Source organism: Ctenocephalides felis, unplaced genomic scaffold (assembly GCF_003426905.1).
Source record: "Ctenocephalides felis isolate EL2017-DRISC unplaced genomic scaffold, ASM342690v1 CF-g0.4_SCAFFOLD_03572, whole genome shotgun sequence".
Lineage (NCBI taxonomy): Eukaryota > Metazoa > Arthropoda > Insecta > Siphonaptera > Pulicidae > Ctenocephalides > Ctenocephalides felis.
In genome coordinates, this window is record NW_020539726.1 from 13,799,548 (window position 1) to 13,818,840 (window position 19,293).

Here is a 19,293-nt window from a genome sequence, read left to right on the forward strand (position 1 = left end):
AATTAAAGTTCCCTTTCCACAAACAGTTATCTAAATGTGTGTCATTTAACTTTGTTCGGTATTTTAATTTCAATTTTTATTTAAAACAAAGACTCGCAATTGTATGTTGTTGCACAATATGAGTAAATTTTTAGCGCACATTTCCTTAAAATAGGATACGTATTTTCATTGACTTCCAAAACATTTTATCATTACTATGTGCTTTTAAAATAATATCATTTTGTAAGTTTATTATTTCTAACACCACGTCTTCGATATTACTAATTTCGAAATGCACTGAAACACTTTGCAGAAGATCATCTTCGGCAACTTTGAATGGGTTTATAAAAAATCCTAGAACGGGTTCTAGTGCTACGAATTCTTGAACAAAACTCTTCTGTCAATTTGACTATAACTTCTAAATATGATGTAGTAGTAAAATTTTCTATATTTATTTTTAGACTTACAACAATATGCCTTATATTTGGAAAATGTGAAATTGATTTATGCTAAGGTTATCATACATTTACATTAACCGAGGTCGCATCTAAAGTTGATCGGGGGCGCCATGGCGCCCGCGGGCGCCGCGTTGCCGACCTCTGTCCTAAGAGGTTAAAATTGGTCTATGTGTTTTTCTAAGCGATTTATAAAAGGTGTGTGCAATTCCAGGCGATCCTGTCCAGCCTAAGCCCTTATCCCTGATGGGTAAGATGCTATGGCAAGAGTGCAAGTAATCTAATAGGCGTAACGTGAAATCTTTATATTATACATATAAATTATGTATATTATGTAAAAATTGAAAAATGAAATTGTGGTTAAAATTGATTTATTAACCTACAAAACTTGACTTTAAAATAACTTTTTGAATTAATATTCATTCATTCAAAATTGTATAGGCATTTGCCAGTATACTGATAAGTAAATAAATACATTCACACAATGGCTTAAGCCAATTAAGCTAAACAATTGTTATGTAGTTTATAGTGTATTTTGTTTCTACATATTTACTTGGCAATTTAAAAATAAAATTTTCTCAAATAATTAAAACCATATATCCTCTATTTAAATGTATAAAATGCCATTCTAATTCAAGTAGATTGTAGAAAGTATATTTAGAATGTACACATACCCGGAAGTTATTGAAACTTTTTGAATTCAAAAACTTCATTTACACTTAGTTTTTATTTTTCGATATATTTTTAAATTAATTCAATAAAATGTTTTTTGTTATTGTCCAAGATGTATAGTTTCCATAGTGTTGAAATCACTATTATAGAGTATTAGGTAATATTTACTTATATCTATTATATCAACAATGTGAAATTTCCATATTGCATCATATTAATTATATGGTACGTACTAGTTCTTAAAACAGTTTCATAGTTGTATATTGCAATATGCAAAAATTGCGATTGATAATTTGTTGGTTTGTGTTACATGCATTTAATCGGTGTAGATGGCCGTTATGGGAGATACAAAAGATCAAAAACACCATTTTTGAAAATAGAACAATGCAGAGATTCAGCAAGTATTGGCAATAAATAGTTATAATTTATTTTAATATTCCTGATCTATATAATTAATATGTTTAAATCATGTTTTTAAAGGAAAAAAGTTTTTATTTCGACGTTGGAACATATTTCTGGGATGTCGAAATAAAAAGCAATAAACACGTAAATAATTTATTTTTTGTACATGGCAACGAGCTCCAAAATATTATACAATTTAAACATTATACTAACTAGTTGGTATTGGTATTTTGCCTTGAGGCAAGTTACACGAACTTCTCGATATGTGTAAATAATCGACTTAATCAATGAAACAAAAACTAATGTTGAGTAATCTCTAGTGAAATTATTATACACAATTGAAAACGAACGACCACGTTAATTCGGACTATTTTCTAAAAGCAAATTTTCAAAAAAATCAATAATTTTTATAATTGAACCAGTTTCCGTAGGACTTTAGTGGTTTAGTATGTTCATTAAGATCAAGTACTCTATCGTTATACCAATTAAATCGTCCAATTTTAGTTTAACGAACTTCAAAAAAACTACTTATTTTCTCCGACTGAATTTAATGGATTTTTAAAATTGAACTACTTGTCGTAAGGCCGTAATATTTCAGTAAGGTCTATAAGACCATGATATATATCGTCAAAAAAAGTTCTATAAAAGTCAGCTTAATTTTTTTTTCAACAGTTACTTAATTACAAGAAAACGGCCCGGTAGATTTCCACCTAAAACTTATCATTCAGTATCATTCCAAACTAATATCTTTCGAACAGTTTTGTGATTTTTTGAAAGCGATTCGGTAGTATGGGCTTAAATGTGAACGAAAAGTTTAACACTTTTTAGTAAATTACAAAAAAATGCCTTGGTTAATCGTCGCACAAAACTGACAAACGATAGTCCTCATTGTGATACATCAAATGGCTTTTATACTTCTGAAATCGGTTCAGGAGTTTTTGAGCCAACGTCGATGGTCTAATTTTGACAAATGCCAAAAAAAACAATACTAATTTTTGCAAACTTTGAAGAATTTTTAAAATTAAACGACTTGTCGTAGGGTCGTAATATTTTAGATTGATTCATAAGACTATGGTTATCTACCGCCAAAAAATAATCATAAAATCGTCGAAAAAAAATTTTTAACGCATTAACTTAGTATTAAATTAGTATCCTATATTTTTTATTTTTGAGTATATATGTTTTTGTTCACAATTGTGTGTTAATATATTTATTATATTTTTGTGAAGTGTTTAAAACATGCAACTTTTTAGATCTTGCTGAATGATAAGTCATACAGTGTTGAAATGTACAAAATAAACAATACTAGTATTTATTGCGACAATTTGACTGAAAAAACTATCACCTCATTTACCTTAAAAAAATTCGCTTCTGATTCGCACAAAGCCAAACTTAAATGCAGCATTTTACCAGTTTCATTACAAATATGTGTGGGCGTAAAATTTCAGATTTTCAGGCAAAAAATCTACTTGATTTGTTATAAATTTTCAAATTTGTATATATTATTTTACGCATTACAAGATCTGATTCACTAGAGTTTTTGAAGCTTATTGTATCCAACAAATGCCATAACACTATCAGCTAATAGTCTTTTTTACACCTTATATATGCTTGGTTTAAATTATTCAATATTTATTGAATAAATCACTAAAATTTTATTATTTAGGAGCAAAGCTGAAGAAAGGAGAATGGAATCTATTAATTTTACATAATAATGATATGCATTCAAGATTTGTGGAAACAGACGCTAAACAAAATGAGTGTCCAGACGAAATTAAGGCAGAGAACAAATGCTATGGAGGAATGGCAAGAGTTGCGACAGTGTAAGCAATATTTCTATTTTATAATATCGATTTTTTTTTTTTAAATTATGTACATTTCATGTACATAGATTATATACATTAGGGCGGGTCGATTTGTATGGGTAAAAAAAAATCGCATACTTTTTGGGTCATCAGAATTCATTTTAGAGGTATGGTTTCTTCAGCAAAGTATCTTATCTTAATCTCTAGTATCCGAAAATCATATGCGCCTAAGGGACTTTTAAATCGACCCGCCATAATATACATTCTTCTCAGTTCTTAATAACTATTATCATGTTATCTGTTGAACTTCATTTAATGTTGCATTAAAATATCAAAAAAGGTATTAATTGTTGACACGGATGTGATAGATTTCAATTCTGTAGTATAAATCTAAAGATTTATAATATTTCTATTCTATTTTAAGGGTAAGGCGCGCAAGAAAAGATGCAAAAAGAGGTGGTCCACCAGTTTTGTATTTAAATGCTGGTGACACATTTGCTGGGTCACCTTGGTTCATGGTGCATAAAGCACCATTAGTTGCATTAAGTATGAATCTCCTCCGGCCAGATGCTGCGGTAAAACTATAATTTAGATATTATAATAAAAATAAAATATTAATTAATATTCAGAATAAATTTAATTACTTCAGAGTCTCGGAAATCATGAATTTGATTTGGGTGCAAAAGGTTTAGAAACATATTTAAATTTAACTTATGGATATCCGGTAGTTGCTGCTAATATCGACGTTTCTGAAGAACCTGGATTATTAAAGCAAAGATCTTTAAAGAGATCTGTGGTATATAGGGTAAATGGACGTTTAATTGGAATTATAGGATATGTATTACCTGATACTAAACTAATGGCGATTGCGAATAATATAACATTTAACGATGAAATTAAAACAATTAAAAGAGAAGCTGGAATACTGAAAAGAGGAGGTGTCAAAATATTGATAGCCTTGGGCCATTCTGGTCATAACATGGACAAAAAAATTGCTGCAGAAGTCAAAGACATTGACATCGTTGTTGGTGGTCATTCAAACACATTTCTTTGGAATGGTAAAGAACCTGACAGTGAGCAACCAAAAGGTGAATATCCTGTACAAGTTAAGCAAAATGTATCAAGTAAAGTTGTACCAGTAGTTCAAGCATATGCACATACTAAATATATTGGAAGATTAATGGTAACGTTCAGTAAATGTGGTAAAGTTATCAGAAGTTGCGGACAACCTCTGTTGCTAGATAATAAAATACCACAGGCTTTGGATGTGGTTGAATTTATGAAAATTTATAAAGGTCCTGTAGACAAATTAGTAAATCAAGTTGTGGGTTATAGTATTCCTTTACTAGTAAATGGATGCAGGCAAAAAGAGTGCGACATAGGAAAAGTAGTAACGCAAGCTATGTTACAAGCTGCTTATAAATATTTAGGAATAAATAGTATGATAGAAATTGATAATAATCATAAACCAAAAAAGAATAAAACATTTGATTTAATTGTTCTACAAAATGCTGGAGGAATCAGATCCAATCTGATGCCATATGAAAACAGTACAGTTATTTATGGAATGTTAATGTCGGTGATGCCTTATGAGAGTACTTTATTTAAGTGTGAAATAACAGGCAAACAATTAAAAGCAATGCTAGAATGGGGTGTAACTAGGTTAGTACCATTGTATTATACAGAGACTAATATAATTAATTTGCTTTACATAAACGAATACGGAATTGAATTCTATTTATCGATTAATTGCAGATACACAGTGAACAATGAGCGAGGTGAATTTCCACAAGTGGCAAATATAAATGTTACATACGATCTTACAAAAGATAATGGCAGTCGTGTTATTGATTTAAAAGTAAAATTGGCTAACAGTGCGGAGTACGCAACTTATGAAGAAACTACCGTATATACATTAATAACTAGTTCATATGTTGCCCAAGGAGGTGATGGATATAGTGTTTTGCTAGAATCTACTGTCAATAAAACAAACATGGGCATTCTAGACACCAGAGCTCTTGCAGATTATTTTGAGAAAACAAACAATATAACTGAAAAGTTTCTAAAAGGCTTACCACCGAATATTATTATTGCAAAAGAATATGTTGCTAAAACTTAATAGAACATAAATATTGCATTTTTTACTTTATCCTTTTTCTTTGAACATCACCTTTGTCACTGTCACTGCTATTTGATAATAAATTCTATTGAACTTACATAAATTATTTCTAATATAATAAAGTAATTTGAATTATTATATTATATTATTTTATCAACAACATTTTATGCAATAACAATTGATTGAAAAGGATATAATGGTTTACATTTATTATCGGTATAAAATATTTGATTAACATGTCAAATCGCAATTTTCAAAAATGAATATAATATTCTTAAATTTGCCTAAAGCACATAAATAAATTTTATTTTTTATTTAATCATGGCGGTCAAGGCGGTCATAGATTTCGGTCAAGGCTACATTTTATTGAAATATGTTGAATTACTACAATATTTTATAACTTTCATATATGAAACAGATTGCACTAAATCCTTATACTTGTAGAATAGATTGAAATCTATATAATAAACAAGCATTATTAAATAAATTATAAATGTATATTATTCAATAATGCTTAAAAATATATTAAATTATGCTTATATTTTTTTAAAAAATATTGTGCATTCATCATTAACAGTTCAAATAGATTTATTTCATCAAAGCAGAAAGAATATACTGTGTAAGAATTCTATAATAATGAATATTCTATCAAAAAAATCACAGACTAACAAGTCACCATCTATGCTTGAAAAATGCCCAATAATCTGATCAAAATTCGAAGCGTAAATGCGTTGCAGTGATAGATTTATATTTAACTTCCCGTAGGGTAGTTGTAATAATAGGCCGAAAATCAAAAATGAAAATTTTTGCATATCTTCACATGTTGAATGTTTCTGAACATTTTGGCATGCCCCAGAAAAAATGGATGTGTGTGCGTGTGTGTTTTGTATGTCCGCATTTTTTCGACCACGTTTTCGGGCGCACGGATCAACCGATTTGAATGGTTCAAAAATGTGCTGATTAGTTTTTTGGCAAAAGCAGGTCTAGCCGTTACGGAGAAACAGAGCAAAGAGTGCAGAAAATACAAATCAAGTTTTTGAAAGAACGGCGTATCCGATTTGAATGATCAATTCAATTCGTTATGATTAGGAGAAGTGGTGATTAGTTTTTGGCAAAAGCAGGTACAGCCATTTTGGAGATACAGAGCTAAATGTATAAAAAATGGCAGTTTTTGATAGAACTAAACGTCCGATTTGAATGATTGAAAGAACTTTCTGTTTGTTTTTTGTATATCGAAAATAATTCAGATTTTGATTTTAATTCTGACTATAGTTCTAAAGCTCACTTATATACTTTAAACAAATAATTTTAAATTTGCAATTCCGTTTATATAATTCTTATAAATATTAAACATTGCTACAGTATTTATAATAATCTATTTTCAGCCGAAAACATTTAATATACCTCGAACTATTTGTTACGGTATGGAAAGTTCCAGCAATTTGCCTTAATGTACGATGCTATACACCACTAGTTATAGTTTTATTTAAGTTTGTTCTTAATTATATTTACCATAAAATAATACCGAAAACTAACATTTGTTCATTCACCTGTAATAATTATAGAAACTGAATAACTGAAAAAATCGCTACCGAAAATCTTCACTGAAAACACATGCCGGGTATACCTTTTACGTATAACATAAAAACCCTTTAACATCAAATTGACAATATCTTCACACATCGTAAACCTTCCTTCACAGGAACATATAAAACGCATTTAGAATTTAAACGCAAGGCGATAAAAAGATTTGTTATTTATCCTCAGAAATTTCTATTCTTATTTCACAGGGTTAAGTTGAGCGTTAATAATAATTTGTTGGCTATAAAAAAATCATCGGCCGATTTCTAACACTTTCGTTGTATCAAAAAACTCATTGTTGAATCGGTGAATATAATCGTTCTTATAAGGATTATAGGACGATCTGAAGGTAATCGGTAATCTTTAACTTCGGACGCTTTTATACGACAAAAAATAAAGTACAATGTAAAATGGTGATGGATTCGTTTGATGCAAGGGTAAATATTTGGCGAGGATCTGATATAAAAAAGCTACATAGGAATTGCAACATGTGAAATGAAAATAGTGTGGGTGATACAAGAAAAATAGATTCTCCTAATAGAAACTAAAATCACAAACATTGATGTATGCATTGAAGATTACGTTTTCCATGATTATTCTTATGATAAAATTATATAATTATGTATTTGAAAAAAATAGTCTGAAATGATAAATTAATAACAAATTTCATATAATATTAGTACATATTCCTATATAGCACAACAACCATCATGTAAAAATATTGAATATTTAATTTCAGGCCTTTATCAAGCTTATACACATGATCAAGTCATATAAAAATTTTATAAGGGTTATACAAATTTTATATGATGTTTATATAATATTCGGAAGTAATTATAGTTATAATTTTTAAATTTATTGAAAGCGCTCACACCAACCATCATATAATAATGTAGAATATTTAATTACATGTTCTTATTAAGCTTATTCATATGATCAAGTCATATTATTGTTTGAAAACGCCGATACAAATATTATATAATATCCGGAAGAAATTAGTTACATTTAACTTCCCGTAGGGTAAGTTAGAGTAATAAGCCGAACATCGAAATTGAAATTTTTTGCATATCTTCACGTTTTAGAGGATTCTGAATATTTTGGCATACCTAAAAAAATGAATGTGTGTGTGTGTTTTGTATGTCCGCAATTTTTCTTCCATGTTTTCGGGCGCACGGATCAACCGATTTGAATGGTTCAAAAAACATTTGATAGGGAGATGTGCTGATTAGTTTTTGCCAAAGGCAGGCCTAGCCGTTACTGAGATATGGAGCAAAGAGTGCAGAAAATACAAATCGAGTTTTTGAGAGAACTGAGTATCTAATTTGAATGATCCAAAAAATATTCAATTTGTATTGGTAGGGTAGGTGGTGATTAGTAGTAGGGCGAAGTGGTGATTAGTTTTTGGCAAAGACAGGTCCAGCCATTTCGAAGATACAGAGACAAATGTACAAAAAAATGGCAGTTTTCAAGAGAACTAAGCATCCGATTTGGATGATTCAAGAAACTTTCTGCTGACATTTTGTCTTAAAGAAAGTTGCATGAACATTCTGATATGTGTAAAAAATGAGATATAGCTACTTTTATAATTGTGATAACTGAATTATGAAAACCAGCCCAATATTCCTGACATTGATAAATTTTTATAATTAAATCACTTTTCGTAGTATTTTAAGATGTTCGTTAAGATCATGAACTCTATCATCATATAATGCAAGTAAGAACCGTCAAAGAATGCAACAGTTATAATTATAGAGAAATGGCCCAGCCAAACATTACCAAAAAATAATCATCAGGTTCAAATTTTTTTGAGAAAATATAGAGGAAAAATTTTACATTTCTGCAAACTCTAAAAAAATGACTTGCGCACTTGTTTTGCAAAAATTAATTAATGCAAGTCTTTCAAATTTTCAAATGTTTTTAAAATTTGTAAAATCTGTGCACCCCCGTTTTGGGGAAAATATCGAAATTTTTGACTCACGCACATACATTTCATATACTTTTATCAATTTTGCTGTCAAACTTTAAAAAAAGACTCTAAGAATTCATAGTCACTTGATAGTCACGTTCAGAATGACGAAATGTCGAAATATCATCAACACCTAATTAATAATCAGCGGATTATCTGGTGAATACATGAATTTCTCCTTCAGGAAGTTAATAAATGACAGCGGTAAGGTAATTTAATAGAGCAAGCAACTGTTAGCTTCATAAAAGTAGTAAATTAAGAAAATCTATTATGAAAATATTGTTTTCAACACATTATGATACTAGATACTATCATATTAAAATTGAATATATTATCTACCAAAAAATTGAAATTAGTTACGTGTTTTCACTACGTCGTATATAACTTGAAAATTGATAAATCGTTTCAAGAATTTGTATAAAAATATCTTTTTTTGTAAAAATGATTCATTTCAGCTCTCTGTACAATTTCACGTTCCAGGAAGTGCGTGCATAATTCACCAAAGAGATAAAAAATGCGCCATCCCACGAGGTGCAGGGATTGATCTAGACTTCTGCAATATGACACACAGAATTTTCGAACCGAAACCCCATGTTTTTCAAGATTCACGCAAAAAAAATTGAAGAAAACATTATGGATCCTTTATACTCGGACAATAGAATCCTTTTACTTCTCGATGTTGCATGGTGTTTGACAGGCTTGAAGCAATAAATTATAGTGTTTTGTACTGACTGTTTGCCCGAAATCAAGAATTTCCTATACATCAGTATCTGTAACTATTGTTCGACTATATAGCAATGGACTAATAATCTGTATTCATAGCCTGTAGAAAAAAAATAGATAAATAAAGCGACTTGGTTAAGCTAATTGAAAAATTTTACACTTTTCTAATTCTTAAGAAAATGGTTGGTCGATCGTCCCGCAAAACTAATTAACGCGACTACTCCTTCTCTAGTTGCTTGAAAGGGTTTTTATATTTTTGAAATAGATGCGTTCGTTTTTGAGAAAGTTCAAGTTTGGCTCACAGATATGTTTTTTATTGATTTGGGTGTTAAATGATTCAGAATGACTTGAAACATCAAAACCAAATTAGCAAAGACAATTTTGTGGCTATAACAAACTTTTCCTTTCAAACGAGGCTAAATGTAATATATATAAAATACAATAATATGAAAAAATATAAGATTATAATAATAAATATAATAGTAAATATATAACTTATTTTCCATAAAATATTACTAATTCTGGATTCAATATTTCAGTGGTAAAATATAAAGTTAGGAATAATAATGTATATGAAATATGCATAATTTCTGAAATTTTATGAATATGATTTATATACAACAAAACTAGTGGTGCATGGCATCGTGCGTTAAGGCAAATTGCTGGAACTTTCCGTATCGTAACGAAATGTTCTAATTAAATGTTTTCAAATAGATTATTATAAATACTGTAACATTGTCTAATATTTATAAAAATTATATAAACTGAATTGCAAAGTTAAAATTCTGTATAAAGTATATAAGTGAGCTTTAGAAATTCAGCGAAAATTAAATTTAAAACCTGAATTATTTTCGATATCAAAAAAAATGTTAATAATTGTAATATTTTTTTTCAAAAGCAATTGTTTTGTCAACACAAGCAGAAAAAGTTTTTTAAATCATTCCAATTGGATGCTTAGTTCTCTCAAGAACTGCCATTTTTTGTATATTTGCTCTGTATCTTGGAAATGGCTAGATCTGTCTCTGCCAAATACTAATCTCCACTTCTCCCAATCATTAAAAATTGAATGTTTTTTGCATTACTCAAATCGGATACTCCATTCTCTCAAAAACTCAATTTCTTTTATCTGCACTCTTTGCTCCGTATCTCCGTAACTGCCGGATCTGCTTTGCCAAAAACTAATCAGCACATCTTTCTATCAATAGTAATCGAATCTGTTTTGAATCATTCAAATCGGTTGAGCGGTACTCCTGAAAACATTGACGAAAAATTGTATCCACACATACGTACACATACACACACATCCATTGTTTTCTGATATATGCCAAAATGTTCATATACCTCTAAAACGTAAAGATACACAATTTTCATTTTCGATTTTTGACTCATTACTAGAACTTGCCTTACAGGAAATTAATATTTTCAAATTAAGCATTTATTTTGATGGATTATGAATAAATTTCAAACTGATTTATTTAAAGAATGTGCCAATTTTAAAGTCTCTAAAACCTTCTAGAAAAGGAATTTACAAAATGAGAATCACTGCTGGAGAGCATTTTACAGCAAAACGGCACGTGAACATTTTCGATAATGATACTTAATAGTCACGTTTCAAAGGCTGAACTATTCCTCGAACTTTGTAACAAGATCATTTATTCAAACGCCATTTATTATAAATGCACTCGTAAAAGAGTTTTGCGATTCTTTCTCCGTCAAAAAGAGAAATTGTAATGATCCATTTGGAAAACCATTACGATTTTTACAAAGGTTTTAGTCAATACAATTTTCTAGGCTTCTGAACTCTTTAGCGTTAATATGCCATTGTGAGGAATAATTTATTATTTCATGAATTTGTCTAAAATAACAATATGTTATTTTGCAACCAAGAATGGATAACTATAACCTACTTTAATATGTTAAGTCATGGTATATATTACGTATTACTTTTACATATTTTTAATATGAAATATATTACGAATGCCTGATCAAAATTTATGGTTGAGATAATTAGAATAGATAATTTAGAATTTAAATTCTAAATCATTTCATAGAGCAAAATGCAATATGGAATACATTTTCTTATCTATGATGGAATATTTCTAAATCATATATTTCATATTTTTTGTCTCGTCATATATATGATTCACATGAAAAATTATTAATACTTTTTGCATAAAGTAAGCTAGTAATAATAAGTGGCTTCTTAATATTTAATTTATATAGCTCACTTAGAAATCTTGGATCTTTGAGATATGTATTTTTTACATTTTAAAACGAGATCCTGCGCATTTTCTTCAAATTTTTCATATTAGCATTTCATGTTATTAACCATTTTTACTTTTATTTATAGAGATGTGAAGAGAAGCATTCATAATTGAATCTTAGAAAGAGATCAATTCTCGAAATTATAATCTAGAAAGTTCATAAGAACGATATATAGATTGAAGGGCTAATTCTCGAATAAAATAGAAATATTATGGAAATGCTATGCTACGGGTCTATAATCGTATTAGTTGGTCACGAATCAGGCGTTTTTCACATAAAACCTAACTTCATATATGTGTTATCAAAGAGGCATCAGAATGCACTTATGATAAACTTGTTAATTCACATTTGTGCCTTTTAAACTTCCCGAAGAAGGTCGTTTTGATAAAAAAATCCGATTCGCTAATTTTATGTTTTCTCGACGATTCAAGTCATTCTGAGTCAAATGAGACAAAATTTTGAAAAAGTGTGTGTGTGTGTGTGAACAGATTTTTCCCTTAAATTGAGGTTTTCTTTTTTGGCGATAGACATCATGGTCTTATAAACTAACTGAAATATTACGGCCTTACGACATGTAGTTTAATTTTAAAAATTCATCAAAGTTTGAGAAAATGAGTAGTTTTTTTTGACGTTTATTCAAATTAAAATTAGACGATTTATTTGGTGTAACGATAGAGTACTTGGTGAACATACTAATCTATGGAAACTGGTTCAATTATAAAAATTGTTGATTTTTGAAAATTTTCTCTTAGAAAATATTCCGAGTTAACGTGGTCGTTTGTTTTCATACTTTAATCACTCATAAATTAATTTATTTTTTATTTTATAACTTGCCTCAAGGCAAAATGCCAATACCAACTAGTTAATTTTAAAAATTCATCAAAGTTTGAAAAAATATTGTAGTCAAAATTTGTGTCAAAAGTTGCTTTTGTGATGCGATGAGTCAAACATTACCAATTCATTAAAATTTAAAATAATGAGCTACTAATTTTAGGACATACAAGCACTAATGTCTGTGCAAATTAATTAATGTAATTACAGATATTATAAATGTGTCTGAGAGATATCAATTGGAAATAGCAATGTCTGAACATTGATAGCGATAACTTTATTTTCGAAATAAATAGTTGAAATATTTATCTAAATATCTAAATCTCAATTTCGGTTGATTAAGTCAATTATCACACATTTCGGGAAGTTCATTCAACTTGCTTTAGGGCTAAATGCCACTTTCAACTAGTTAAGGTAAGGTTTTATGTGTAAAACGCCTGATCGCTCAGTAAATTCATAGCTTTTTGAAAGTTTGTGACTACCAATTCATACGAAAATAGACCTGTAACATTTAATTGAACCCTTAATCTATACATCATCTTTATGAACTTTATGGATTAATTTTTCAGTTGCATTTTTTAGTTCTATAGTACTTTCCTTTTAGTAAATCCAGCCCTTCATTAAGATGTCTTAAATCTGAGCATTAAGCTTTGCAGTACTTTAAAATATTAAATAAAATATTAGTGTGAAAGGGTCATTCTTAGATTTTAAAATTGTTTACATATGTGCGCAGGATGTGAGATAAATAATAGGTTTCAGAAAATTTATTTAACAAAAAAAGATCCCAAAACCGGCCTTCTTGTACCGAATATTTTAGCAATGGCTGCATCTACCTAAACCAACAGTTACCCTTTCCCAGTTCGTGTGAATAAAAAAGCAGACATTAATTTTAACTGTAGCATAACGTTGCGTGTTACTGGGTCATTAGCAATAACTCACACAGTAGCCTATGGATATAGTCCTTTTGGTCCTTTCGTCCTTTGCTCCTTTCATGGACAAAAACGTCTTCGGGACGGTCCTCATAATCGCCGTTAATGTGTTGCGCTCAGTACCCTTTTTATTCCCTTTGTGTCATTGTACGGACGATTTTTGCGAAAGGAACCCGTCAATTTTTCGGGTTATTTATGTGCCCTCTGCCCACGTATTGTTACACTACCGACATTGAAGGATTCCCAAAGGATGAAATTCGTAGACGTTTAGCAATGATCAAAATTGTACTAAACTTCGAAATTTTTAGTTACTAAATATCTAAATCGTAATTTTGGAAAAGACAAAGAAGTTGAATTGTTGTAATTAAATATAGCACTTTGTATTGTCATATTCAAAATCAAATATTGCCATCTTGATTTGAATTAGTTCATTTTTTTGAAACGATTAAAGAATAAAAGTACATGAAATTTACTACTGTTATTTCTATCAGTTATATAACTAGTTTGTATTGGTATTTTGCCTTGAGGCAAGTTAGATGAACTTCCCGATATGTGTAAATACTTAATCAATAAAAAATAAATTAATTTATGAGTGATTAAAAGTATTCCGAGTGGACTTATTACACATTATTGAAAACGAACGAACTAGTACAATAATTTTTCAAAAAAACTACTGATTTTCTCAAACTTTGATGAATTTTTAAAATTAAACTACTTGTCGTAACGCCGTAATATTTCAGTAAGTTCTAGAAGACCATGATATATATCGCCAAAAAAAGTTCCATAAATTCTAAAATTAAACTACTTGTCATTAGGCTGTACTATTTCAGTAAGTTCTATAAGACTTACTTTATTACAAGAAAACGGCTCGGCCGATCTTTACCAAAAACTAATCAGATCGATTCCAACCAATATCTTCGAACGATTTTTGAATTTTTAAAATCGATTCATTTTCTGGCTAAAACGTGGACATTTTTTTTTCATATTTCTGCGATTTACAAAGAAACGGCTCGGTTGCGCAATACTGACAAACGATAGTCCTCATCGAGATAAATTAATTAAATTTTTGAAATCGGTCCAGCCGTTTTTGAGGAAACGTCGATTTACGGTAAAAAATCTGTTCACACACACATACACACATAAACATGCTTTTTCCAAATTTGGTCTCATTCGATTCAGAATGGCTTGAAACGTCGAGAAAACATAAAATTAGCGAATAGGATTTTTTGATGAAAACAAACTTCTTCTTCTGGAAGTTAAAAATATAATCATTCTATTAGTTATGTGAGAAAAAAAGTAAAATTATTAATTCAATTTCTGATTTTGGTTTGATTTTTCCAAAAGTGAACATTTTCAGTTATTGATAATTTATAATTTTTGTATAAATAATGGATCAACCAAAATATAAAATATAATAATACTTTTCAATAATACTTTTCAATAATACTTAATGTTTTATTGTCTTTATTTCTTAATTTTTTCTCAAATTTTTAAAAGAAGTAAGTTCTGAAATTCAAGTAAATAAAAAACTACATAAAAATAAAAAAGATGACAATAAATAAATAAAAAAGTTGATCCCGAAAGAAAAACATATACATAACTTATTACTCTAGTGGTTCAAAAAAGCAAAATTGATGTAATATTTACATAAAATATTATTGATGAACGCAAAATTTTTTGACAAACAGCATTGTGTAATCCTAAAAATAATTTTAAAATTACACAATGCTATTAATAAAACATTAAAAACACTATTTCAAGGCACAATAGTAGATTTTTTTTAATAAAATTATTATACGTATTGTATCAATACATTCAAAAAATAATTAATTTAACATAAAACTGAAAAAAATGTGATTCAGTTAATTAAAACAATACTTACTAAAGTCATTAATCAATTCCTAAACATATTCCAAAAATTAAAATAAAAAAGAATATTATCAGAATTAGAATTTTTTTCAGTATTATTTTCTTTTCCAAATTTTGAGAACCGTTCTCTAAGAAGGGTATCAAGATACTGCAGGGGTTGCATAGCAAGGATTTCAGATTTTTTATATCGTGTCCTCTTGCATAAAGTGGCAGATTGCAAATACAAAGAGTTTGCTGGAAGCTGGACTACTGACTACTGACTGGTCACCTACATAAATCTTTTATGAAATGTCACAGAAGTATTCAATTCCTAGTAATACAATATCTTTTGTATCTTGTTTCTGACCGGCAGCAGGTCAATCGCGTCAACATGACGCCTATAATGCATTTTTCTGGTTAAAACAAAAATGCATGTGTTACACAAATTCGAGAAAATAATGGGATCAGTTTGCACGAATTCCAAAAAGCTAACATAAATTAACATATTATATTCTTTATTCATAATTTTTAATATCTTTATATTCGGATTTTGTGTGGCATAGATTTGATTGTGGACTCTCGAAGTCATCGTGATTAGTGTAAATACACTCGATTTAGCCTAGAGAAAATATTGAATTTCTAGGCCCACGAACAAACTAAAATTATTTTCATTAGAATAAAATATCTTCTTATATATTATTGAATTCGACATCGATTTACAAAGCTAGACGCTTCATATTATCCTACAATATGATATAATTGTCATTTCTTTAATGTCGAATCACAAATGCAAGCACAATTAATTTAATATATATAAAATAATTGATAATCATTTGATCATCTTACTCTGTGAAGTTAAGTTTATTGAAAAATCAAGTTTGATTAAATTATACTGCTTACTTTAAAACTTATAATTAGTAAATTGATTTATTAGTGACGATTATCCATTATTAATGACAGCTACTTGTATTGCTGCAAAAATATATATATAACATTATCAATTTACAGTTAGTTGCTATTTTAAGCTTTGTTATTAGCAGGGGCGCTAGAGACACACTAAATCTTGAGACACACTAAAATAAGATGGACAGATGCCCTAACTACTGCTCTATGAATCGAGTAAAAATAATTTTATAACTATTGATTATCATAATTCATAATTCATCTTTTTCTAGAAAATGTGCTGTATTAAAACTTACCCTACATGGGGCTAGTTGCAACATTTATCGGGGCAAGTGGTAATGACAGAAAAACCACAATAATGCCTCTGATAATTTATTATTTACTCATTTAAGAAAATTGACTTGTTTCTAAGTAATTCTTTTCATACGTCACGCAAACTATAATTAATACAAATAAAATATATAATTTTTCATGTATTATAAATGACGGACCTGCACAGTTCTGTTTATTGAGTCGGCTTGCGGGATAGTAGCTGTTTCAATACTATGAAAGACGGTTTACATGTTCAATCGAGACAAAAAAACATTTCAATATCGTTTAAGATTCTATTTAAAAACACCTATTACCCTTGTTACAAATAGCCCCTAGCTCCCCTATAAAAAATAAATTAGTTCATATAAATTATTTAATAGTTTTCAAACAATTTGTAAATATTATTTTTAACTTTCCGAAGAACAAGTTTATGTTTTCATCAAAAAATCCTCTTCGCTAATTTTATGTTTACTCGACGTTTTAAACCATTCTGAATCGAATGAGACCAAATTTGGTAAAAGTATGTGTATTTGCGTGTGTGTGTGAACAGATTTTCGCCGCAAATCGACGTTTTCTCAAAAACAACTGGACTGATTTCAAAATTTAAAAGTAAGATGTATCTTGATGAGGACTGGTGCTTATAAATTTTGCGTGACGATCAGCCAAGCCGTTTCTTTGTAAATCGCAGAAAGTGCAAAATTTTTCGTCCACCTTTTAGCTTTTAATTCTGAATAAATTTAAAAAAATCAAAAACTGTTCGAAAGATATTGGTTGGGAATGAAACAGATTATTTGTTGGTAAAAATCTACTGGGCCGTTTTCTTGAAATTAAACATTGAAAAAAAATTTTTTAACGATTTTTATGAACCTATTTTTGACAATAGATATCATGGTCTTATAAAACAGACTAAAATATTACGGCCCTACGACAAATAGTTTGATGTTAAAAATTCATCAATGTTTGAGTAATTATTATAGCCAAAATTTGTGTCAAAAGTTGATTTCGTGATGTGATGAGTCAAACGTTATCAATTTATCAATTTCATTAAAATTTAAAATATCAAGTTATAATTGTAAGGCATACAAGAACGTGTCTGTGCAATATAATTAATATAATAATTACAGATACATATATAAATGTGTCTGAGAAAATTCTATTCGAAATCGCAATGTTTAGGTTTAAAAGAAAGCGATAACTTTATTTTTGAAATAAACAGTTTGAAATTTTATCTAAATATCTAAATTTCAATTTCGATTCTTACACATTTCGGGAAGTTCATGCATCTTGCCTTTCAACTTTCAATTAATTATAATATGATTTAGTAGTTTGAATTTTAATTGTATATTTTTATTTTATTTTATTCGTAAAGAAAATTTCCCGAACAAAACCGCTAATTCCAATGCCTTCATAATGATTTCAAAGCCTTGTGTTTATTAGCGTTCCTTGTACACTTTGTCATTTCGCCGACCCTTCATTTTGCGATACGTCAGCCGATAAAATATTAATGAATTTGCAAATTTATTCATGATAAATTAGAGGGTTTCATTCGAGACAATCCCCTTTACAAGAAATCATGTGACGCTGCTTTCATTTTATAATCTTATTACAAATGATAAACGTTTATATTTTTGTTTCACTTGCATATATTTGATTTATGAAGCTCTCCGCACTTTTCGAGAAATGAATTCGTTACATTTTTAAAGCGTTTTGATAATTGAAATTATGTAAAAGATGTTTGTGAAGTTTTCTATGTAGGGGATTGAAGAAATGAGTAATAAGGTAATGTAATAGTAGCATAAATATAAATTCTCAAACATTGAAGTACACTTTGCCATTACAATATGATTAATAAATAAAATTATATGAAGAGAACGAAAAATTGAAAACAATCAATGGAATATTTCAACCAATTCTTCCTTCATTAATCAAACTAAATTAAGGGGTGTTGTAGTCTAATGTTTTTAAAAAATCGATTTTGTATTTATTTGCATATTTTTAAAGCTTAACTATTCAAGAATATGTGTAAATGTTTCAAAATAATTTTTCAAAATTTAAATTATTTACGAAGAAATAGCTATTTGATCAAGATAGTCCTACTCCATTTTCTTCCTCAGCGAAACTTTAAAATCGTTATTTTCAAAACTGAATTTTTCAATACAATAGACTGATTTACTTGAATTTTTAACAGAGTCTTTATTTAATAAATTAATAATAAAAAAATTCATAGAAGTAAAAAAATTGTTAATTTTATAAAGTCATGAATAGATTATTACTCTTGACGTAATTATATAAGAGCATATCCACTTAAATTAAATAAGTAAGAAAGCTAAGTTATAAAAAGGTTACTCTATATTGATAATTTAATAAACAAACAAAAAATAAAAAAAAATTGATAATTTGCTCTTGAGCGTACAAAGTTGTAACTATATTGCACTTAGATATTAGATCAATTGATAAAATTCAGAAAGCCGAAGCAAAACAATTACAAATATTTTATTTTATA

At 28.8% G+C, this 19,293-nt stretch overlaps 2 protein-coding genes across 2 annotated transcripts in view; one reads left to right on the forward strand and one right to left on the reverse strand.

Moving 5' to 3' along the window:
* LOC113388143 overlaps nucleotides 1-19,293 on the reverse strand; it is a 455,709-nt gene that overhangs the window by 28,958 nt on the left and 407,458 nt on the right. The gene's annotated exons all lie outside the window — the stretch shown is intronic.
* Nucleotides 1,417-5,432, forward strand: LOC113388140 (protein 5NUC-like). Its single transcript, XM_026625543.1, has 5 exons — nucleotides 1,417-1,507; nucleotides 3,175-3,331; nucleotides 3,738-3,888; nucleotides 3,963-4,975; nucleotides 5,069-5,432. Exons 1-5 carry the CDS (start codon nucleotides 1,417-1,419, stop codon nucleotides 5,430-5,432), a joined length of 1,776 nt encoding a protein of 591 aa, XP_026481328.1.